At 50.2% G+C, this 25,000-nt stretch overlaps 2 protein-coding genes across 2 annotated transcripts in view; one reads left to right on the plus strand and one right to left on the minus strand.

Annotated features, from left to right (window-relative positions):
- vps37d (VPS37D subunit of ESCRT-I) overlaps positions 1 to 17,827 on the minus strand; it is a 34,728-nt gene extending 16,901 nt beyond the window's left edge. The window contains exons 1-2 of the mRNA XM_084449917.1: positions 17,701 to 17,827; positions 4,093 to 4,264 (exon numbers count right to left, since the gene is read on the minus strand). Of these exons, the coding sequence (XP_084306043.1) occupies positions 4,093 to 4,264; positions 17,701 to 17,823 (295 nt within the window). The 5' untranslated portion in view covers positions 17,824 to 17,827. The remainder of the gene's footprint in view (positions 1 to 4,092; positions 4,265 to 17,700) is intronic.
- A 580-nt stretch (positions 17,828 to 18,407) lies between these two features.
- The window catches only part of nup88 (nucleoporin 88), a 24,384-nt gene continuing 17,791 nt past the window's right edge, over positions 18,408 to 25,000 (plus strand). The window contains exons 1-5 of the mRNA XM_084449914.1: positions 18,408 to 18,659; positions 21,876 to 22,045; positions 22,536 to 22,661; positions 22,931 to 23,017; positions 23,980 to 24,156. Coding sequence (XP_084306040.1) covers positions 18,426 to 18,659; positions 21,876 to 22,045; positions 22,536 to 22,661; positions 22,931 to 23,017; positions 23,980 to 24,156 — 794 coding nt within the window. The 5' untranslated portion in view covers positions 18,408 to 18,425. The remainder of the gene's footprint in view (positions 18,660 to 21,875; positions 22,046 to 22,535; positions 22,662 to 22,930; positions 23,018 to 23,979; positions 24,157 to 25,000) is intronic.

Raw genomic sequence — 25,000 nt, forward strand, 5'->3', positions numbered from 1 at the left:
GGCGATGTGGGTCCGCCAACGCAGAAACGCCCACACCCTCAGAAACGCCCACACCCTCAGAAACGCCCACACCCTCAGAAACGCCCTCAGAAACGCCCACACCCTCAGAAACGCCCTCAGAAACGCCCACACCCTCAGAAACGCCCACAAAAAAAAAATAACTTGCCATAGTAGCTCATGAAATCCTCATCTCTGGTCTAAGACTGAACCACACACAGACAATACGGCCCGTTTCCCTACATTCTTATCCAGACGTGTGTCTTCTTAAAGGACCATACCGGTCTAAATAGGATTTGATCTTAACTAGTCACCCAACGTATATCACATTACTGCAATCCATTTTATGAATTAAAGCTAAGTTAAAAGATATTTGCATTTGCGCATTTTATTTACATTTCAAATGTTATTTCAAAATTGTTTTAAATTGTTCCCTCGTTGCGCGGACAAACTCACCCCAGTTAGTTTCAAATAATTTTCAGTAGTTTTTATTTTATATTATTTTCATTTTAATCCTTTGAACTCCTGCGCTATATTATCTAATCCACCTACGCTAGATTCTCTACCCAGCATTCCTAGCAACGGCTGACATGTAAACAGGAAGAAGACAGACCGTTGGCGTAGGCGGCGCAAAGAGGGTTAAAACAAAAATAATAACTACTGAAAATTATTTGAAACTAACCGGGACAGGTTTGTCAAGGGAACAATTTAAAATTTAAAACAATTTCAGACAATTTCTAAATAACTATTGAAATGTAAGTAAAATGCGAAAATGCAAATATCTTTTAACGTGAGCTTTACTTCATAAAACGGATTGCAGTAATGTGATATAAGCTGGGTGACTAGTTTTAGGAGATCATATTTAGACCGGTATGGTCCTTTCATTATTTGCCCTGAAACATGTCTGACCTTAGATGACCATTGCCATCCTGTCTGTCTGTCTCTCCCCTCCCCTCTCCCCCCTCCCCACTCTCCCGCCCTCTCCCCTCCCCTCCCCTCCCCTCCCCTCCCCTCCCCTCCCCTCCCCTCCCCTCCCCTCCCCTCCCTGTCCACTCCCCTCCCCATCCCCCTGTCCACTCCTCTCCCCATCCCCCTGCCCTCCCCATCCCCCTGTCCACTCCTCTCCCCATCCCCCTGTCCACTCCTCTCCCCATCCCCCTGTCCACTCCTCTCCCCATCCCCCTGTCCACTCCTCTCCCCATCCCCCTGTCCACTCCTCTCCCCATCCCCCTGTCCCCTCCCCTCCCCATCCCCCTGCCCACTCCCCTCCCCATCCCCCTGTCCACTCCTCTCCCCATCCCCCTGTCCACTCCTCTCCCCATCCCCCTGTCCACTCCCCTCCCCATCCCCCTGTCCACTCCCCTCCCCATCCCCCTGTCCACTCCTCTCCCCATCCCCCTGCCCTCCCCATCCCCCTGTCCACTCCTCTCCTCATCCCCCTGTCCACTCCTCTCCCCATCCCCCTGTCCCCTGCCCTCCCCATCCCCCTGTCCACTCCTCTCCCCATCCCCCTGTCCACTCCCCTCCCCATCCCCCTGTCCCCTGCCCTCCCCATCCCCCTGTCCACTCCCCTCCCCATCCCCCTGTCCACTCCTCTCCCCATCCCCCTGTCCACTCCCCTCCCCATCCCCCTGTCCACTCCCCTCCCCATCCCCCTGTCCACTCCTCTCCCCATCCCCCTGTCCACTCCCCTCCCCACCCCCCTGTCCACTCCCCTCCCCATCCCCCTGTCCACTCCTCTCCCCATCCCCCTGTCCACTCCCCTCCCCATCCCCCTGTCCACTCCCCTCCCCATCCCCCTGTCCACTCCTCTCCCCATCCCCCTGTCCTCTCCTCTCCCCATCCCCCTGTCCACTCCTCTCCCCATCCCCCTGTCCACTCCTCTCCCCATCCCCCTGTCCCCTGCCCTCCCCATCCCCCTGTCCTCTCCCCTCCCCATCCCCCTGTCCTCTCCTCTCCCCATCCCCCTGTCCACTCCTCTCCCCATCCCCCTGTCCACTCCTCTCCCCATCCCCCTGTCCCCTGCCCTCCCCATCCCCCTGTCCTCTCCCCTCCCCATCCCCCTGTCCACTCCTCTCCCCATCCCCCTGTCCACTCCTCTCCCCATCCCCCTGTCCACTCCTCTCCCCATCCCCCTGTCCACTCCTCTCCCCATCCCCCTGTCCACTCCTCTCCCCATCCCCCTGTCCACTCCCCTCCCCATCCCCCTGCCCACTCCCCTCCCCATCCCCCTGCCCTCCCCATCCCCCTGCCCACTCCTCTCCCCATCCCCCTGTCCACTCCTCTCCCCATCCCCCTGTCCACTCCTCTCCCCATCCCCCTGTCCACTCCTCTCCCCATCCCCCTGTCCTCTCCTCTCCCCATCCCCCTGTCCACTCCTCTCCCCATCCCCCTGTCCACTCCTCTCCCCATCCCCCTGCCCTCCCCATCCCCCTGCCCACTCCTCTCCCCATCCCCCTGTCCACTCCCCTCCCCATCCCCCTGTCCACTCCTCTCCCCATCCCCCTGTCCACTCTCCTCCCCATCCCCCTGTCCACTCCTCTCCCCATCCCCCTGTCCACTCCTCTCCCCATCCCCCTGTCCACTCCTCTCCCCATCCCCCTGTCCACTCCTCTCCCCATCCCCCTGTCCACTCCTCTCCCCATCCCCCTGTCCACTCCTCTCCCCATCCCCCTGTCCACTCCTCTCCCCATCCCCCTGTCCACTCCTCTCCCCATCCCCCTGTCCCCTCCCCTCCCCATCCCCCTGTCCACTCCTCTCCCCATCCCCCTGCCCACTCCTCTCCCCATCCCCCTGTCCACTCCTCTCCCCATCCCCCTGCCCACTCCTCTCCCCATCCCCCTGTCCCCTCCCCATCCCCCTGTCCACTCCTCTCCTCATCCCCCTGTCCACTCCTCTCCCCATCCCCCTGTCCACTCCTCTCCCCATCCCCCTGTCCACTCCTCTCCCCATCCCCCTGTCCCCTCCCCATCCCCCTGTCCACTCCTCTCCTCATCCCCCTGTCCACTCCTCTCCCCATCCCCCTGTCCACTCCCCTCCCCACCCCCCTGTCCACTCCTCTCCCCATCCCCCTGTCCACTCCCCTCCCCACCCCCCTGTCCACTCCTCTCCCCATCCCCCTGTCCACTCCTCTCCCCATCCCCCTGCCCTCCCCTCCCCATCCCCCTGTCCACTCCTCTCCCCATCCCCCTGCCCTCCCCATCCCCCTGTCCACTCCTCTCCCCATCCCCCTGTCCTCTCCCCTCCCCATCCCCCTGCCCTCCCCATCCCCCTGTCCACTCCTCTCCCCATCCCCCTGTCCTCTCCTCTCCCCATCCCCCTGTCCACTCCTCTCCCCATCCCCCTGTCCACTCCTCTCCCCATCCCCCTGCCCTCCCCATCCCCCTGTCCACTCCTCTCCCCATCCCCCTGCCCTCCCCATCCCCCTGTCCACTCCTCTCCCCATCCCCCTGTCCCCTGCCCTCCCCATCCCCCTGTCCTCTCCCCTCCCCATCCCCCTGTCCTCTCCCCTCCCCATCCCCCTGCCCTCCCCATCCCCCTGTCCACTCCTCTCCCCATCCCCCTGTCCACTCCTCTCCCCATCCCCCTGTCCACTCCTCTCCCCATCCCCCTGTCCACTCCTCTCCCCATCCCCCTGTCCCCTGCCCTCCCCATCCCCCTGTCCACTCCTCTCCCCATCCCCCTGTCCACTCCTCTCCCCATCCCCCTGTCCCCTGCCCTCCCCATCCCCCTGTCCACTCCTCTCCCCATCCCCCTGTCCACTCCTCTCCCCATCCCCCTGTCCACTCCTCTCCCCATCCCCCTGTCCACTCCTCTCCCCATCCCCCTGTCCCCTGCCCTCCCCATCCCCCTGTCCACTCCTCTCCCCATCCCCCTGTCCACTCCTCTCCCCATCCCCCTGTCCACTCCTCTCCCCATCCCCCTGTCCACTCCTCTCCCCATCCCCCTGTCCACTCCCCTCCCCATCCCCCTGTCCACTCCTCTCCCCATCCCCCTGTCCCCTCCCCTCCCCATCCCCCTGCCCTCCCCTCCCCATCCCCCTGTCCACTCCCCTGCCCACCCCCGTGTCTCTCTGGGGCACATGTGTGAACTTACCCAGCTGGCTCTGTTTTTCCCGGCAGGCGGGTGCCAGAGCGGCCAGCTCCCCGTACTTCCCAGCCAGCTGGAGTTTGCCGTTGTTGAGGCGCGGGCGGCGGGCGAGGCTCTCCTCGGCCAGGCTCCGGTTAGAGGTCAGCAGCGTGTCTCTGTCCACCTGCAGCTCCTGAAACTGGACATGAAACAACAGGAGTCAGACGAACACGGGAGATGCACAGTTCAAAGAGTTTGTAGGCAAGTCAGTTTTATCTATCCAGCACCTCTCACCCACAGGGGTCACAAAGGGCTTCACAAAACATCAATAAATAAAAACAATGTCAAAAAGCATCAAGCACACAAAAGGACAAAGACACACAAACACAGGAGGCTAGATAAAGGCTAGTCTGAACAGATCGGGGTTTCCTGTCTCAGAAGGGGTCTTTGGGGGGTGATGTGCACACATTTTTGGGGAAAGCTCATTTTATGCGTAGTTTTTGAACTTAGTGGATTAGGTGTAAGACTGGCCGTTCTATTGGGTGGATGTGCTTTGTTTCAGATTGAGTGATATGCTAGGCTACAGCTGTGAGAGTGAAGGGCTGGGAGAGTGAATAATAACATGCAAAATACAGTCTGAACTTGGCAGAGCACTGCGATATCCGTTTTACAGTTGTTTTTTTATTGTCTTCTTCGTAACAGTATCTGCTTCATATCAACCACCCAGAACTTGAGTAGAATCGAACACTTGTCAAGCAGCACAGTCCTCAGGGTTGACCTCATGGCAGGAAATGCCCCGACACACAGAGCCTGAATTGTATCTCGCTGGAAGCTTTTGTCTCATAGGGTTTCTGACTGAGCAGCAGTGAAGAGGGGGTAGCTTCTGAGAGGCTGGTACCAAACCAAGAGGCGTGTCTGTGGAACAACTGGGCCATTGAGGTCCGCTCACATACAGGAAACAAAGACTGTGTACATACATGAAGGTTTGACAGCAGAGATGTTACCAAACAACAAATCCTGCCAAAAGGTTTTCACTTTATCCAGTTTGCTACACACTGAAGCACTCTGCATGTCCCTCAGCCAAGCTCAATAACACTGAGGCCAGGCCAGAAACTAATAGGCTACTTGATCCGTCGAATCAACTCAGCGACAAATCTAATTTCATGATGTCTAGATACGTTTGAGTTAACGGGATCAATAAAAAGTTGATGTAAAAACAGAGTTTGTGGGCTACATTCTCCAACCAATGTGACTTAGTTTCCACCTCTGGCACATACTGTAGCAGAGTTTGAATTCCTGGTCAAGAGCTTTGCTCATGTTACACATGGACAGCATGACTGTGCTTGTGGCTTTGGCACACAGCGCTCGCCTTCAGTTGATGACTTGCACTGGGGAGGTACAATTTTGCTTACTTCATCTATCAGTCCTTAAAGTTCTTCAAAAACCAAACTCGCAATCCTATTGGGCCTACAACTACAACTCGTCAATCTTCATACCACAAGCAAGACAATTCATGAACTGTGCAGCGTCTACTAATGATAGTCCCACAGCCTACGGCTGGAATTACACTCAAACCTTTTTGCATAGGTCTACGCTTAGTATGAACCAATGTGCCAATGATAGTAATCCTCAAAACCAATGGAAAAAGTATGAAAAGTCTACCATCAAAATGCCATGATGCCTGTTAGTGAAGGATGATGCCTGTTAGTGAAGGGTTAAGACTTGTGTCAAGCGGTGCATCCAGTGTGTTTTGCTCCTCAGTGGACATGATGAGAAAAGAGCCCCATGATGAAGTGATTCTATGGTCTGTCGTCAGCGCACCTCCCGCCATCTTGTTCCCAAAATGACACAATACACTCCTTCAAGATGGATCTTACAGCCTCTGGCTAGAATTCATCCATGGAAGTCCAGAGGAATTCCAGCCCATGTCCTCATGGAAGACCTTCCACAACCCAGACTGGACGGCAGACCACAAATCCACATGTTCACTCTGATCAGCTCCAGAAAGCTCAGAGGTTGTGTGAGGTGAGGATGATAGCTCTGCGTTGGATGAGGCCGGGCGGGGTGAGGATGATAGCGCTGCGTTGGATGAGGCCAGGCGGGGTGAGGATGATAGCGCTGCATTGAGGCCGTGTGGGGTGAGGATGATAGCGCTGCGTTGGATGAGGCCGGGTGGGGTGAGGATGATAGCGCTGCGTTGGATGAGGCCGGGTGGGGTGAGGATGATAGCGCTGCGTTGGATGAGGCCAGTGGGGTGAGGATGATAGCGCTACGTTGGATGAGGCCAGGCGGGGTGAGGATGATAGCGCTGCGTTGGATGAGGCCGGGTGGGGTGAGGATGATAGCGCTACGTTGGATGAGGCCAGGCGGGGTGAGGATGATAGCGCTACGTTGGATGAGGCCAGGCGGGGTGAGGATGATAGCGCTGCGTTGGATGAGGCCAGGCGGGGTGAGGATGATAGCGCTACGTTGGATGAGGCCAGGTGGGGTGAGGATGATAGCGCTGCGTTGGATGAGGCCAGGCGGGGTGAGGATGATAGCGCTGTGTTGGATGAGGCCAGGTGGGCCTCGCTGTGTGACATTAAAGAATGTGGGATGAGAAATCTGATCTACAACCTCAGCTCATTCTACAGGTATTATTGGTTAAACTGTACATAACTCCATCTTATGCAACTGTTCTTTAAATACCATGAGGTCTGTTTGCAATCTGGCTTCTTTCTGGTTTTTCAAACCCTTAATGTTTCTCTGCTGTGGGCTTCCTTCCTTCCACGGTTCACATAGGAGCCTGAAACCACACTGACTTTGTTTCTATGCCAAACCAAAGCAAATGCGGAGCCAATCAGAAACCCCCTGATCCACTGATCCAATCACCTGTCTCCAAGTAGAGACGCCTTGTAGGTCTCACACCTCCCAAAATGGAAGGGGGAAATGTTTCCCGTTTCAATTCCTGCAAGACAAAACAGCAAGCAGTGAGAAAAATGTTGCTAATTGAAGGCATTCATATTTACTGCAGATGAGAGAGCATTTAACTTGTTTTAATATCTTAGTGTTCTGAATTTGCATTCTGTTTTAGAGTTTTTATTCTATTTTACGCTATCTTTTAATTTTTAATGCTTTTACTTTTATTGTTTCTTTTAAATCTGTTCTCACTGTGTTTGTATGATTTATGTTTTTATCTGTATTCTGAATGGTGCTATATAAATAAAATGACATTGACATTGATAAATAATCACTGGCTAACTACAGTACAAGCCCCATCTCTGCGCGAGGGGGACTGGATTCTAACTCTGGCGAACCTCAAAACTGTGTCATCACTTGGGAATCCAGTCCAGTGGAAAGAGGCTGGCTGGACATATCCGAGCTATTCTCAGAACTATAGTAATCATCATTGAGGAAGTACCACTGACTCTACTGTAATCATCATTGAGGAAGTACCACCGACTCTACTGTAATCATCATTGAGGATTTGCGGGTCAAAAATATAGTTATTTTCCCTCAGATACGTAAACCCCTGAAGCTAATGGACCCAGACTTGCAGATCCTGAAAGCCCTTTCTCTCAGGGAGGGAGGGCTGAACCCCCCAGTAGCTCTTTAATTCACCTTCTTTCATTATGAATCAAATATAGAAGAAAGAACTAGAAGTCTTTCAAACAAGGGCTCTCCTTCTCCAGAGAATGAGCCAGATTATGAGCTCCGTCTGTCTGAGCTCAGACGCAGCTTCTAGCTCTGAATCACACACACACACACACACACACACACACACACACACACACACACACACACACACACACACACGGGGGAACGAAGAATACACAGATGCTTCAACCCACTAAATGACCAGCTGTATGTACACATTTATGGAAAGTATGTCCTTTGAGTCGACTGATGGTTTCAGTGTAATGAAAGCCACCTGCACAGGATCTACAAGATGAGAAATGTTAATCTAATGAAAGCAGTGATGGTTTGAAATAAGATTTCTTTCCGCTGCTCTTGGTCACAAGCTAAGGTAGAAAAAAAAGACAACTTCAATTGGATCACAGCTCTGGACATCACAGCTGCAAATGAGATGTAATTTCAGTCACCTCTGGGATGACCTGACCCCAGAGACAAATGACGCGGAGCTCTATGGATCTGGAACTTTCTCTCAGAAAGATCTCATCTGCTGTTCTGCTGTCGGCCAGGTGACCCTCTTCAAACTTCTTTCACAGATGTTAACATTTTACTCAAGAACTCAAACTTTTCTATGTTCGGTTAAATTAGGATTTGGTGACATAACCTATTCCAAATCAAAATGGTAACATTTAGCTTGTGATTTTTGAAGGTTTTGTGGAGCGTAGTTTGCTGATGATCAGACACAGATCTTTGTTTAAGGGGTGAATTTTTGTGGCCCAGTGCGCGTCTCTCTTTGGCCCAGTGCGCGTCTCTCTTTGGCCCAGTGCGCGTCTCTCTTTGGCCCAGTGCGCGTCTCTCTTTGGCCCAGTGCGCGTCTCTCTTTGGCCCAGTGCGCGTCTCTCTTTGCAGAGTCCAGTCTTGTCATGGGAGCAGCTCGCAATATCTGCACTGACACATCACAGCAGGCAAGATGGCAAAGTCTACAGGGTTTCATGTTGATGCCACAGTGTGGTTTGTATGAACTCCAGCGAGATCACACATCCTAAGGGCACATCTGACAGTGTCCGGAAGATTCTACCAGACTCCCAGAGTTCCAGGGACATTTCTAAAGAGTGATTCAGCTTGAGGGTGTTTTTTCCCCTTTTTATCTGGACCACAACAGTAGGGACCCTAACCCTAACCCTAACCCGAACCCTAGCCCTAACCCTAACCCTATCAACATGAATGTCTGTGGCTTAGTGATGAAGTTACACCACTGGTTGAATTTTGCAGTTTTCAGTGACTGCTCTCAAGCATGGCGGCTATCACTGGAAACTATAGAGCTACTGCACAAGAAACTATAGAGCTACTGCACAAGAAACTATAGAGCTACTGCACAAGAAACTATAGAGCTGCTGCATAAGAAACTATAGAGCTACTGCACAAGAAACTATAGAGCTACTACACAAGAAACTATAGAGCTACTGCACAAGAAACTATAGAGCTACTGCACAAGAAACTATAGAGCTACTGCACAAGAAACTATAGAGCTACTGCACAAGAAACTATAGAGCTGCTGCATAAGAAACTATAGAGCTACTGCACAAGAAACTATAGAGCTACTACACAAGAAACTATAGAGCTACTGCACAAGAAACTATAGAGCTACTGCACAAGAAACTATAGAGCTACTGCACAAGAAACTATAGAGATACTGCACAAGAAACTATAGAGATACTGCACAAGAAACTATAGAGCTACTGCACAAGAAACTATAGAGCTACTGCACAAGAAACTATAGAGCTACTGCACAAGAAACTATAGAGCTACTGCACAAGACACTATAGAGCTACTGCACAAGAAACTATAGAGCTACTGCACAAGAAACTATAGAGCTACTGCACAAGAAACTATAGAGCTACTGCACAAGAAACTATAGAGCTACTGCACAAGAAACTATAGAGCTACTGCACAAGCCAGTCAACAGACGAACAGCACAGATAGTCCAACACACTGCAGGTCTCAGAGATACCGACACACTGCAGGTCTCAGAGATACCAACACACTGCAGGTCTCAGAGATACCGACACACTGCAGGTCTCAGAGATACCAACACACTGCAGGTCTCACATATACCAACACACTGCAGGTCTCAGAGATACCAACACACTGCAGGTCTCAGAGATACCAACACACTGCAGGTCTCAGAGATAACGACACACTGCAGGTCTCAGAGATACCAACACACTGCAGGTCTCAGAGATACCAACACACTGCAGGTCTCAGAGATACCAACACACTGCAGGTCTCAGAGATACCAACACACTGCAGGTCTCACATATACCAACACACTGCAGGTCTCAGAGATACCAACACACTGCAGGTCTCAGAGATACCAACACACTGCAGGTCTCAGAGATACCGACAGTGGAAGACACTGCAGGTCTCAGGCTGTTGTGGGACCCTTACACAGCACCTGCTGCGTTATTTAATTGGTTAAAAACAGCAACGTCGCTGCCGGAGCTGAGCTTTCTGTGGCGATGTCTACATGTGACTGGTGAGTCCATCCCCTGACAAGGCCACTAAGATGAAAGGACAAAAGGACAGACAGTTATGTGTACTTTTGATCAGGGTGGGTCAATAATGCTATCGTTTGGGAGATGAAAGACAAGAAATTCTTCATTGTCAAAGCGAAGGTGCTAATTCACTTTATCTAAACTATGGTTGGTTCTGAGGGCGGTCAGTGTTGTGGACTCAGCTAATGTGGCAGGGCAGTCATATTTTTAGTAGGGGTGGGAGAAATTGCATATTTTCCTTTCCGGTATAACAGACATATTTTTACCAGTTACCCGTTGAGCTATTTGCGTTAATTAATGAGACTAAAATAGGCCTAACGTTACCTGGGTTTTGATACAGGCAACTTTGCAAAAAGCATGAGAGGTGCACTTATAGAAATTCCCACTATCAATGATAATAATGTGACAAAAACACCACGATGAAGAGAGAAACACGCTTTAATAAACAAGCGCTGCTGTAGCACCAAAGCTGTAGCTACAGATACAAAACGAACACAGAGACACGGAGCCTGCATTGTGCATTCAGAAAATTATAGCCCATATATCAGAACGAGATCACGGATACAAGCGGCCGAAATAAGTTTTCTCCGGAGGGTGGCTGGGGTCTCCCTGAGAGATCGGGTGAGAAGTTCAGTCATCCGGGAGAGACTCGGAGTAGAGCCACTGCTCCTTTGCGTCGAAAGGAGCCAGTTGAGGTGGTTCGGGCATCTAGTGAGGATGCCTCCTGGGCGCCTCCCTAGGGAGGTGTTCCAGGCGTGTCCGGCTGGGAGGAGGCCGCGGGGTCGACCCAGGACTAGGTGGGAGGAGGCCGCGGGGTAGACCCAGGACTAGGTGGGAGGAGGCCGCGGGGTAGACCCAGGACTAGGTGGCGGGACTACATCTCCGCACTGGCCTGTGAGCGGCTAAAGATTCCCCAGGCAGAGCTGGTTGATGCTGCTAGGGAAAGGGATGTCTGGGGCCCCCTGCTGGAGCTGCTGCCTCCGTGACCCGACCCCGGATAAGCGGATGAAGATGATGATGATGATGATGATATCAGAAGTTGTCGGCTCGAAAAAATCACGGACACAAGTCTGATTCAATCTCTAAAATAAAACACTATAGGCCTATAGGCCAACTCGCTCAAACAATCTGCACTTGATCCCGTCTCGCCTATCCTTACGCATAAGAGCTCTGTCAAAACCAACAACCAACTACTCTTGATATGACAAAACAATAAACATTTGTCAGGAATCAGGATCAGATATATTCGGTTTAGTGTAAGATGAAGCTGTAGACTTCTTCACTCGTCCCTATTCCCTAGCGAGCCTTCATATGAAACAAAAGACAAGACGGAACTAGGGCTGCGAGCAGCAGTGAGCGGGCCCTCGCACCCCACGCGTGTCGGGGTGCAGCGCTGTTAAAGGGTGTGCTATTTCGGTGTCCAGTACTGAGAGAAACTTCCTGTCACCAGTAGGTGGCGCTCTAAGCGTGACTCTTTACCGACACATAGATGTGTTCAGGACGGTACCTTGATGTGAAGTGTGAGAAATGTTGTGTAAATCGGACAATGTATGTAGGAGTTATGAGGACTGTAAGCAGTAGGTGGCGCTATAATTATGACTCAATGCTGATGCACAGATGTGTTCAGGATGCGACCTTCATCAACCCTGAGCAATTTGGAGTAAATCGGATAACGTATGTAGGAATTATGAGGACTTCCTGTTTCACCAGTAGGTGGCGCTGTAGGTATGACGCAATACTGACTTACAGATGTGTTCAAGATGCGACCTTCATCAAGCATGAGCAAATTGGAGTAAATCGGATAATGTATGTAGGAGTTATGAGTACTTCCTGTTTCACCAGTAGGTGGCGCTGTAAGTGTGACTCAATACCGATGCATAGATGTGTTCAGAATGCGACCTTCATGAAGCGTCAGCAATTTGGTGCAAATCGTATGTAGGAGTTATGAGGACTTCCTGTTTCACCAATAGGAGGCACTATAAGTATGATGCAATACTGACACATAGATGTGTTCAGGACAGAACCATCATGAAGCATGAGATATATCGGACAAATTGGATAATGTATGGAGAAGTTATGAGGACTTCCTGTTTTATGGCAAAATGTCCGAATTTGGTGGGGCGCCACGGCAAGGGTGTTTGGTGAAAACTCTATTTTGATAACTTTTGATCACAAAGGTCTTAAGATGAAGCTGACCGGATATGAAGTTGATCGGATGAAATCTGTAGGAGGAGTGTAAATGGAATGGAAACAAGGACAAAATGGCACATTAAGAGCAAAATGGCTGACTTCCTGTTGCATGTTGGGTATAGCTCCAAGGGACATTTTAGTGCGTCTCAATGAACTACATATGCCCACTGAATTTCGTTCGCCTACATCAAACTGAAAGGTGGGGCTCACCATTTTAAATTTTCCAGGGGGCGCTCTTGAGCCGTTTTGCCACGCCCATTTCCATCACCCATGAAATATCATTTTTTTCACCGGGACTGATGTATCTGCAAAGTTTCATCCGTTTTCACTGATGTTTAGGCCGCCAAAAACGCATTTGTTTGGGGAGAAGAAGGAGAAGAAGAAGGTAGGACAATAATAATAATCCTTACAATTTCAATAGGGCCTCGCACCGCCAGTGCTCGGGCCCTAATAAAACAGCATTATTATAACGAACGAAGAAGAACGGCTGAACGCGATCACCTCATCACTTGCATTACGTCCATAGAAACGGACTCCACAGATTTATTTAATTTAATAATTAGAGTCTGGTTAGCGGTATTTTTTTTATTATACATGATTTAAATTGCAAAAAAATAAAAAAAACGAATACAGGTTAGTGATTTTTAGTAACCGGTGAGACATTTGAAGGCTCTCCAATCCGGTTAACCAGATTACCGGTTAACCCCTCCCACCACTAATTTTTTGTACAGATAACACAGAATCTTGTGACATAAACGTTTTCCCAATGGAACAGCAACTATCTGGCATCTTGAATCAGTGGTAAAAGTTGTGGATGGTGTGTAATGGAAGACTTCATTTTGTGCACCAGGTGGGCGTTCCCATACGCCGTGAAGTCACATGACCACTGAACACACGGTCCTGCCCAACGCCAGGTCTCTGACCTGCACCTCGTTCACAGTCTCACTCAGCCCAAACATATTTACCTCCATCCACAAACGTGTCACTGTGCATTTATCTCACACTTGCAGTCAGTTGATATAATGAGCATTTGCAAGGCAGTAGGAGCACCAGGGTCTGTGGAATCCAGTGGCTTTGACCCTGAGTCAGAAGAGGCGGTGGTGTGTATAGACTCACTGCTCTAACTGAAGAGACGTGGTGTGTATAGACTCACCCCTCCCCTGCTCTAACTGAAGAGACGTGGTGTGTATAGACTCACCCCTCCCCTGCTCTAACTGAAGAGACGTGGTGTGTATAGACTCCCCCCTCCCCTGCTCTCACTGAAGAGGCGGTGGTGTGTATAGACTCACCCCTCCACTGCTCTAGCTGAAGAGGCGGTGGTGTGTATAGACTCGCCCCTCCTAACTGAAGAGACGTGGTGTGTATAGACTCCCCCCTCCACGGCTCTAACTGAAGAGACGTGGTGTGTATAGACTCACCCCTCCTAACTGAAGAGACGTGGTGTGTATAGACTCGCCCCCTCCTAACTGAAGAGGCGGTGGTGTGTATAGACTCGCCCCCTCCTAACTGAAGAGACGTGGTGTGTATAGACTCGCCCCCTCCTAACTGAAGAGGCGGTGGTGTGTATAGACTCGCCCCCTCCTAACTGAAGAGGCGGTGGTGTGTATAGACTCGCCCCCTCCTAACTGAAGAGGCGGTGGTGTGTATAGACTCCCCCCTCCACTGCTCTAACTGAACTTCCTGTGAAACAAAGACACAGGTAAGCTCATTTAAAACACTCATTCTAAACCGCTCCCGTCATCCATGGCTCTTCACAATCACTCATTTTCTCCAAACAGGAATCAAAACAGGCTTTCCATTTCCTGCTATGTTGGGTCCAGGCCCTGTTTGCCAAGCGGGGGTTCTGGGAGCCCCAGGGACTTGTGTTCTAGTCATAATACGCTGCTTAGAAAGCAAGGCTGACTGTTTACTGTCACTGACAAACAGCGCTTGAGGCGCACTTGGGATCTTAGACTGTTTGCTCTCCTTGAGACAGACACGGCACTGGTGTCAAACATGTTCATACAAGAAATGAGAACGCAAAGAAGACGGCGATAGTTCACCTATACTGAGCCTCAAATCATTACGACTTTGCCCATCAGTGAATATTTACTTTTATTTGTGCGATAAACATTTCACCATTGAGAGACTTGAGTGTGAGTCCGTTGACAGGATGCACTATGGAGGTGAAGAGGCTCGTTCTTTTTCCTTTGGGATCCTGTATAGTCACCCTGCAGGACTGAGCCCCGACATCTGCCCAGGGAGAAAGGCTAGTGTACTGCCCAGGGAGAGAGACTAGTGTACTGCCCAGGGAGAGACTGCCCAGGGAGAGAGACTAGTGTACTGCCCAGGGAGAGAGGCTAGTGTACTGCCCAGGGAGAGACTGCCCAGGGAGAGAGGCTAGTGTACTGCCCAGGGAGAGAGGCTAGTGTACTGCCCAGGGAGAGAGGCTAGTGTACTGCCCAGGGAGAGAGGCTAGTGTACTGCCCAGGGAGAGACTGCCCAGGGAGAGAGACTAGTGTACTGCCCAGGGAGAGAGGCTAGTGTACTGCCCAGGGAGAGAGACTAGTGTACTGCCCAGGGAGAGAGACTAGTGTACTGCCCAGGGAGAGAGAGTAGTGTACTGCCCAGGGAGAGAGACTAGTGTACTGCCCAGGGAGAGACTGCCCAGGGAGAGAGACTAGTGTACTGCCCAGGGAGAGAGACTAGTGTATTGCCCAGGGAGAGAGACTAGTGTACTGCCCAGGGAGAGAGACTAGTGTACTGCCCAGGGAGAGAGAGTAGTGTACTGCCCAGGGAGAGAGACTAGTGTATTGCCCAGGGAGAGACTGCCCAGGGAGAGAGGCTAGTGTACTGCCCAGGGAGAGAGACTAGTGTACTGCCCAGGGAGAGAGACTAGTGTATTGCCCAGGGAGAGACTGCCCAGGGAGAGAGGCTAGTGTACTGCCCAGGGAGAGACTGCCCAGGGAGAGAGACTAGTGTATTGCCCAGGGAGAGAGACTAGTGTACTGCCCAGGGAGAGAGACTAGTGTACTGCCCAGGGAGAGAGGCTAGTGTACTGCCCAGGGAGAGACTGCCCAGGGAGAGAGACTAGTGTACTGCCCAGGGAGAGACTAGTGTACTGCCCAGGGAGAGACTGCCCAGGGAGAGAGACTAGTGTACTGCCCAGGGAGAGACTAGTGTACTGCCCAGGGAGAGAGACTAGTGTACTGCCCAGGGAGAGACTAGTGTACTGCCCAGGGAGAGAGACTAGTGTACTGCCCAGGGAGAGAGACTAGTGTACTGCCCAGGGAGAGAGACTAGTGTACTGCCCAGGGAGAGACTAGTGTACTGCCCAGGGAGAGAGACTAGTGTACTGCCCAGGGAGAGACTGCCCAGGGAGAGAGACTAGTGTACTGCCCAGGGAGAGAGACTAGTGTACTGCCCAGGGAGAGACTGCCCAGGGAGAGAGGCTAGTGTACTGCCCAGGGAGAGACTAGTGTACTGCCCAGGGAGAGACTGCCCAGGGAGAGAGGCTAGTGTACTGCCCAGGGAGAGACTAGTGTACTGCCCAGGGAGAGAGGCTAGTGTACTGCCCAGGGAGAGAGAGTAGTGTACTGCCCAGGGAGAGACTAGTGTACTGCCCAGGGAGAGACTGCCCAGGGAGAGAGACTAGTGTACTGCCCAGGGGGAGAGACTAGTGTACTGCCCAGGGAGAGAGACTAGTGTACTGCCCAGGGAGAGAGACTAGTGTACTGCCCAGGGAGGGAGGCTAGTGTACTGCCCAGGGAGAGACTGCCCAGGGAGAGAGACTAGTGTATTGTCATGTGTAGTCAGTGAGTGGTGTGCAGAAGAAATGTGGTCTTCTTCAAATAGAGCAGGGCCTTGTCCAGATTTATGTAACCTAATTGAATTGAGCCAATTCTAGAATTTACAACCCCTTGTCAAATCCCATGTGTTCATCTATCTAAGAGCTACTGAGATGCAGGCTACCCTGGCACCCTCTCATTGTGCCAGTAATGACCATCTCAGTGCGGTTGCCCTCAGAGACCCCAGAGTGATAATGAGAACAGTGAGGCCCTCGGGTGGACCCCAGAGTGATAATGAAAACAGTGAGGCCCTCGGCTGGACCACAGAGCCAGCGCCACAATGAGCTGAACCCTCGCCACATGCTGGCCAACCATGCATAACATGAGGGCTCAATATGAAACTTTAATGGTGTCTGCAGGAAGGACAATGAGAGGGTGACACACCCAGGCTCCCCACTGATGTTTGTTTAAAACAACTAAGAATAGTCTGCATGTATCTCCATCAGCATTCTGGATCATTACTGCCCAACTACTGGCATGTCACACTCCTACATATTGGATGTGTCTTGCTCATTGATGGGGATAGAGCTCAAAAACATTAATGGATTCCTGGACCATGGCTCTAAGTAATTGTGGTCCATTCCTAAGGGAGAATTGGATAGCATGGTGGTGAGAAGAAACCTCTCTGGCCAGGTCCCTCTAATTCACTCCTCACCGCAGTGAGGCAGGTTTCAAATGTCATGTCTCACTCTGAATTGGTCACATGCAGGTCCAGTCCCAAATGTATAACGATTTTCTCCGTCCGAGGATGAACGCCATGTCTGCTGAGTTCAGGCACAGGGCCATGCACTGAGCATCACAATACACTGCATTTCAATAGAGGAAGTGCAATGTTCTGAACAGAGCTGTGGACTGCAGGGGCAGAACGGACAACACCTTGCACTCTCTGGTTATTTATCAGTGCAATGGCAGCCTTGCTAAAAATACTAAAATATTAACATTTATATAAGAGAGATAATTAGAAAAAACACAGAATGTTGACTACTAGCCTACTGTGTGTGTGTGTGTGTGTGTGTGTGTGTGTGTGTGTGTGTGTGTGTGTGTGTGTGTGTGTGTGTATGTCATAGAGAGAGAGAGAGAGAGAGAGAGAGAGAGAGAGAAATATACTCACTGAGTACCAGTACATTTCTGAACAATATTTCACTGCTCAGACCTAGAGCATATGGTTGTGAAAACGGTAATTCAAAAAAACAATCTGTTGACAGTCAGACTTGTTTATCGTGTTAGCCTACAAGAGGGAAAACGAGAACATGAAAAAGGAAAGGCTTGTCGACCCCTTCACCACCACGCAGACAGACATGGATCTGCTGCTGGAGCATGAGAGGCAAGGGCACAATCATTTCACCTCGTAGAAAAAGGCATAATAATTTGGACTTCTTTTATGAAATACTCGGATATCAGCCGACAGTGAACAGTATTTAGCAAACTGTACAGCCACTTTGAAGACATACCTTTTCATTGAGTAGGACGATCTGATCCATTTTGGCTTCATCTTGTAGAAGCTCCTGCAATTCCCTCGTATTGAGAGCCCTGTACCCCTCCGGGTAAGAGTTTGGGTCGTTCAAATGGGACATTATATTCCTCTACGAGCGGTTCAGACGACTTGAGATGTGAGCCCGTTCGGGTCCATGTCGTTCGCGGATGGGTCTGCTACAAACGCGTGTGGTCCAGAGCAGGACCCGTACTGAGCAGGACCCGTACTGAGCTGCTGCTGGGAGACAATGCGAGATGCAGTGACACATTCTGACCACGTTTGCATGGAAATGTAATGAAATGTAATGAAATGTAATGAAATGTAATGCCACTGACATCCACCAGAGGGCGCACTCCGAGCAGCTGGGTTGCTAGCAGTCAACATGTGTAACAACCATACATCCATGGTAACAACCATACATCCATGGTAACAACCATACATCCATGGTAACAACCTACATGAAGAAGACCAGAGACAGATACTACTGACTGACTACATATACGACACGAGCGGGACATGTAATATTAGCATATTCTTCCCTGACTCAATCTGCAAACTATTTGTATCGCGATATCTCACAGTCTTCTCGTCTACTCTGGGGTCACGTGGGAATATGCGTGGTTACGCTCCCTGGTTACGCCGCGATTCGTTCTCATTCTCATTGGTCGGTTCCTGAAAACGTCATTTTCATTCGACAGGAAAATGGCGGCGTTTGCTGGAGAGCGTTGGCGCAGCGAGCTTCCGAGGCATGATATTTTTACTAAATTACGGGAAAAGCTTGAGTTGGAACCCAAAGCGAACTGTAGGAGGACTGCGAAAAATCTGACATTCTGTTTGAATGGAGATCTATTCGTATGGAATGATGCAGACAGTGTTTTTTACACAACCAACTTGAGGCAACTCAACTCGGAGAGCACGGAGAGCGTGAAACACCAGGTAAAGATGAGCATAGCTAGTGAAACACCAGGTAAAGATGAGCATAGCTAGTGAAACACCAGGTAAAGAAGCATAGCTAGTGAAACACCAGGTAAAGATGAGCATAGCTAGTGAATCACCAGGTAAAGATGAGCATAGCTAGTGAAACACCAGGTAAAGAAGCATATCTAGTGAGACACCAGGTAAAGATGAGCATAGCTAGTGAAACACCAGGTAAAGTGAAGCATAGCTAGTGAAACACCAGGTAAAGATGAGCATAGCTAGTGAAACACCAGGTAAAGGGAAGCATAGCTAGTGAAACACCAGGTAAAGTGAAGCATAGCTAGTGAGATACCAGGTAAAGATGAGCATAGCTAGTGAAACACCAGGTAAAGATGAGCATAGCTAGTGAAACACCAGGTAAAGTGAAGCATAGCTAGTGAAACACCAGGTAAAGTGAAGCATAGCTAGTGAAACACCAGGTAAAGAGAAGCATAGCTAGTGAAATACCAGGTAAAGAGAAGCATAGCTAGTGAGATACCAGGTAAAGATGAGCATAGCTAGTGAGATACCAGGTAAAGATGAGCATAGCTACTGAGATACCAGGTAAAGATGAGCATAGCTAGGGAAACACCAGGTAAAGATGAGCATAGCTAGTGAAACACCAGGTAAAGATGAGCATAGCTAGTGAAACACCAGGTAAAGATGAGCATAGCTAGTGAAACACCAGGTAAAGATGAGCATAGCTAGTGAAACACCAGGTAAAGAAGCATAGCTAGTGAAACACCAGGTAAAGATGAGCATAGCTAGTGAAACACCAGGTAAAGATGAGCATAGCTAGTGAAACACCAGGTAAAGAAGCATAGCTAGTGAAACACCAGGTGAAGATGAGCATAGCTAGTGAAACACCAGGTAAAGATGAGCATAGCTAGTGAAACACCAGGTAAAGTGAAGCATAGCTAGTGAGATACCAGGTAAAGAAGCATAGCTAGTGAAACACCAGGTAAAGATGAGCATAGCTAGTGAAACACCAGGTAAAGATGAGCATAGCTAGTGAAACACCAGGTAAAGAGAAGCATAGCTAGTGAAACACCAGGTAAAGAGAAGCATAGCTAGTGAAACACCAGGTAAAGATGAGCATAGCTAGTGAAACACCAGGTAAAGATGAGCATAGCTAGTGAAACACCAGGTAAAGAAGCATAGCTAGTGAAACACCAGGTAAAGATGAGCATAGCTAGTGAAACACCAGGTAAAGATGAGCATAGCTAGTGAAACACCAGGTAAAGAAGCATAGCTAGTGAAACACCAGGTAAAGATGAGCATAGCTAGTGAAACACCAGGTAAAGATGAGCATAGCTAGTGAAACACCAGGTAAAGTGAAGCATAGCTAGTGAGATACCAGGTAAAGAAGCATAGCTAGTGAAACACCAGGTAAAGAGAAGCATAGCTAGTGAAATACCAGGTAAAGATGAGCATAGCTAGTGAAACACCAGGTAAAGAGAAGCATAGCTAGTGAAACACCAGGTAAAGGGAAGCATAGCTAGTGAAATACCAGGTAAAGATGAGCATAGCTAGTGAAACACCAGGTAAAGGGAAGCATAGCTAGTGAAACACCAGGTAAAGATGAGCATAGCTAGTGAGATACCAGGTAAAGAGAAGCATAGCTAGTGAAACACCAGGTAAAGTGAAGCATAGCTAGTGAAACACCAGGTAAAGAAGCATAGCTAGTGAAACACCAGGTAAAGAAGCATAGCTAGTGAAACACCAGATAAAGAGAAGCATAGCTAGTGAAACACCAGGTAAAGATGAGCATAGCTAGTGAAACACCAGGTAAAGGGAAGCATAGCTAGTGAAACACCAGGTAAAGGGAAGCATAGCTAGTGAAACACCAGGTAAAGGGAAGCATAGCTAGTGAAACACCAGGTAAAGAAGCATAGCTAGTGAAACACCAGGTAAAGAAGCATAGCTAGTGAAACACCAGGTAAAGAAGCATAGCTAGTGAAACACCAGGTAAAGATGAGCATAGCTAGTGAAACACCAGGTAAAGAAGCATAGCTAGTGAAACACCAGGTAAAGATGAGCATAGCTAGTGAGATACCAGGTAAAGATGAGCATAGCTAGTGAAACACCAGGTAAAGATGAGCATAGCTAGTGAAACACCAGGTAAAGATGAGCATAGCTAGTGAAACACCATGTAAAGTGAAGCATAGCTAGTGAAACACCAGGTAAAGAGAAGCATAGCTAGTGAAACACCAGGTAAAGAAGCATAGCTAGTGAAACACCAGGTAAAGAGAAGCATAGCTAGTGAAATACCAGGTAAAGATGAGCATAGCTAGTGAAATACCAGGTAAAGAGAAGCATAGCTAGTGAAATACCAGGTAAAGTGAAGCATAGCTAGTGAGATACCAGGTAAAGATGAGCATAGCTAGTGAAACACCAGGTAAAGATGAGCATAGCTAGTGAAACACCAGGTAAAGATGAGCATAGCTAGTGAGATACCAGGTAAAGATGAGCATAGCTAGTGAGATACCAGGTAAAGAAGCATAGCTAGTGAAACACCAGGTAAAGGGAAGCATAGCTAGTGAAACACCAGGTAAAGATGAGCATAGCTAGTGAAATACCAGGTAAAGATGAGCATAGCTAGTGAAATACCAGGTAAAGAGAATCATAGCTAGTGAAACACCAGGTAAAGATGAGCATAGCTAGTGAAATACCAGGTAAAGATGAGCATAGCTAGTGAAATACCAGGTAAAGTGAAGCATAGCTAGTGAGATACCAGGTAAAGAGAAGCATATCTAGTGAGATACCAGGTAAAGAAGCATAGCTAGTGAAACACCAGGTAAAGGGAAGCATAGCTAGTGAAATACCAGGTTAAGTGAAGCATAGCTAGTGAAATACCAGGTAAAGTGAAGCATAGCTAGTGAAACACCAGGTAAAGATAAGCATAGCTAGTGAGATACCAGGTAAAGAGAAGCATAGCTAGTGAAATACCAGGTAAAGAGAAGCATAGCTCGCTAACGGTACACTGCATGACAAGTCAGAGATTCGCAGAGTTCAAACGTCATTCGTCTCTTTAGTTTATTTTTCCTTTTCATTTCTTGGGGTTGGTGTCTTGTTTTATTGCATGATCTGTAAATCCTTAAACCGTTGGACTAGTCTGCTACTCCACACCCGCCAGACCTTCTCGTGTGTGTGTGTGTGTGTGTGTGTGTGTGTGTGTGTGTGTCCTGTCCTCAGACGCTGCTGTGCATCAACCCGCCCTGGTTCCAGGTCTGCCAGGTGCTGCTCAGCCCGACTCAGTATCACGTGGCGCTCATCGGGCAGCGCGGCGCCACCGTCCTGGAGCTCCCGCAGAGATGGGGCAAGAAGTCTGAGTTTGAGGGAGGACGGAGCGAGATCAACTGCAAGTGAGTAGCCAGATTTTTAGTTTTATTGTTTGTTTTTCCATGGTAGAGTTTCTAATTGTGATGTTACCCCACAAAACTGTTGTTTTTGAAGCTGCAGGCAGGTAAGCGCCCGACTGCGAGAACCTCATCTTTCCAATCTTTAGCATTGTTTTCTCATGTCAAAACCATTATAGATCTGAGGACCTCTGTTAGGAGAGCTTAGACACACAGAGGAAACACCTGGACCACAGTTTATTTCTTCATACCAAATTTGAACTGGATGTTTAGAGTGGAGAGTGAGCAGGTTCAAGGAAGGACTTCTATCCCACACCTGTTGTCTTTAGTTCTAAGGAGAACTAGAGGACTTGAAAAGCATTGTCTCTCACCACCAGACCTGTGTGTGTGTGTGTGTGTGTGTGTGTGTGTGTGTGTGTGTGTGTGTGTGTGTGTGTGTGTGTGTGTGTGTGTGTGTGTGTGTGTGTGTGTGTGTGTGTGTGTGTGTGTGTGTCAGGACCATCCCTGTGGCCGAGCGATTCTTCACCAGCTCTGCGTCAGTGACCTTGCGCCAGGCCACCTGGTACCCCAGCGAGACAGAGGAGCCCCACCTGGTGCTGCTCACCTCTGACAACACCATCAGGTCACACACACTCCTGCTTTGGGACTTCGTTCATTTAGATCAGCATGGATCTCAAACAATGGCTGTTTTTTATGTATTTTTTCCGTTGCTTTTGAGGGCCTTAGTCAGACGCCCTGGGCTCATCTATATACAGCACTATTGAGTATAACTCAGAGGTGGAGATGTATTTTGCTTTGCTTTGCTTTTCCTTCATCTCATGATTTGATGATGTGTGTGTGTGTGTGTGTGTGTGTGTGTGTGTGTCTGTGTCTGTGTGTGTGTGTGTCTAGGTTCTATGGATTGAAAGAGCCCCAGACTCCAGCCAGAGTTCTCTCAGTGTCCCAGGCAGAGGAGGACAGCAGCGTTCACACCCGGGGGTAAGACACTTACAGGCTAGTACTGGGGTTTACAGGCTAGTACTGGGGTTTACAAGCTAGTACTGGGGTTTACAGGCTAGTACTGGGGTTTACAGGCTAGTACTGGGGTTTACAGGCTAGTACTGGGGTTTACAGGCTAGTACTGGGGTTTACAGGCTAGTACTGGGGTTTACAGGCTAGTACTGGGGTTTACAGGCTAGTACTGGGGTTTACAGGCTAGTACTGGGGTTTACAGGCTAGTACTGGGGTTAACAGGCTAGTACTGGGGTTTACAGGCTAGTACTGGGGTTTACAGGCTAGTACTGGGGTTTACAGGCTAGTACTGGGGTTTACAGGCTAGTACTGGGGTTTACAAGCTAGTACTGGGGTTTACAGGCTAGTACTGGGGTTTACAGGCTAGTACTGGGGTTTACAGGCTAGTACTGGGGTTTACAGGCTAGTACTGGGGTTTACAGGCTAGTACTGGGGTTTACAGGCTTGTTTGTTTGTTAGCAGGAATACGCAAAAACTACCAGACCGATTTTCATGAAACTCGGTGGAGGGGTGCAGCACGGGCCAGCTTAGAACCTGGAGCGGATCCAAATCATGGGGCGGGTCCACGAGCTGCCGAAATACAGCCGGCCATTCACCTCCATTCATTTTTGGCACTTCGGCTCAGTAGCAAAAAATTCCCCCCATTCATTGTCAATGGGGGAATTAAAATGGCCATATCTCGACATATCTCGAAGAGACACGGGGTTTGGACGGGCATGAAGCTCTCGACTTCATGCAGCAATACCAAACATGTACTGCTCGCACGCACAGCGCCACGAAATGCATTCATGGGCGGAGGTCTGTGCTGCTGCACTTCTAGTTGGTTCTGTTCCAGTAAAATGTCTGTTGTTACCCAATGTCCGAGACATTAGATGTTTGCTGTGACCCCAAAGCAATGATTCTACTGACCCCGCCCCCCTCATTCACAGACGCTCCTATGCGGCGTCTCTCGGGGAGATCGCCGTGGCGTTTGACTTTGGACCCGCGTCGGGCGCCCCGCGCCATCTCCCGGGCCTGCACTCCAGAGAGGACGCGCTGGTCTTCCCTCTCTACATCCTCTACGAGAACGGAGAGACCTACCTGAGCTACACCAGCCTGGCCCACGGGTAAGAACACCCACAGGTCCCCTAGAACACCCCCCCAGTCCCCTAGAACACCCCCCAGTCCCCTAGAACACCCCCCCAGTCCCCTAGAACACCCCCCAGTCCCCTAGAACACCCCCCAGTCCCCTAGAACACCCCCCCAGTCCCCTAGAACACCCCCCAGTCCCCTAGAACACCCCCCAGTCCCCTAGAACACCCCCCCAGTCCCCTAGAACACCCTCCAGTCCCCTAGAACACCCCCCAGTCCCCTAGAACACCCCCCAGTCCCCTAGAACACCCCCCAGTCCCCTAGAACACCCCCCCAGTCCCCTAGAACACCCCCCCAGTCCCCTAGAACCCCCCCCCCAGTCCCCTAGAACCCCCCCCCAGTCCCCTAGAACACCCCACCGGTCCCCTAGAACACCCCCCGAGTCCCCTAGAACAGAGGTTCCCAAAGTGGGGGTGGGTCCCCCTGGGGGGTCGTGAGACGGGGAGGGGGGGTCCTGAGATGATGAGGTGAGGGGGTCGTGTGGGGGGGTCGCAAGTCTCTGGCACCGTTATTTTGGGAAATCTCACAATAAAAGCAGCTTTACCAGCTCGGTTTGGACTTGAGGGACCTAGTGAGGAGGACTCAGTACTACAGATGAACACTCATTTAAAAAGTATCATGATAGTTTCTTTCTTGTGACTTGTGAGCTCTTTGGCCCCTGGGCCGGGGCCCGGTGGGTGATGTGTGTGTTCCTGGGCCGGGGCCCGGTAGGCCCGGTGGGTGATGTGTGTGTTCCTGGGCCGGGGCCCGGTAGGCCCGGTGGGTGATGTGTCCTTGTGTTCCTGGGCCGGGGCCCGGTAGGCCCGGTGGGTGATGTGT

Source organism: Borostomias antarcticus (genome assembly GCF_949987555.1).
Source record: "Borostomias antarcticus genome assembly, chromosome: 15".
In the NCBI taxonomy this organism is placed as follows: Eukaryota; Metazoa; Chordata; class Actinopteri; order Stomiiformes; family Stomiidae; genus Borostomias; species Borostomias antarcticus.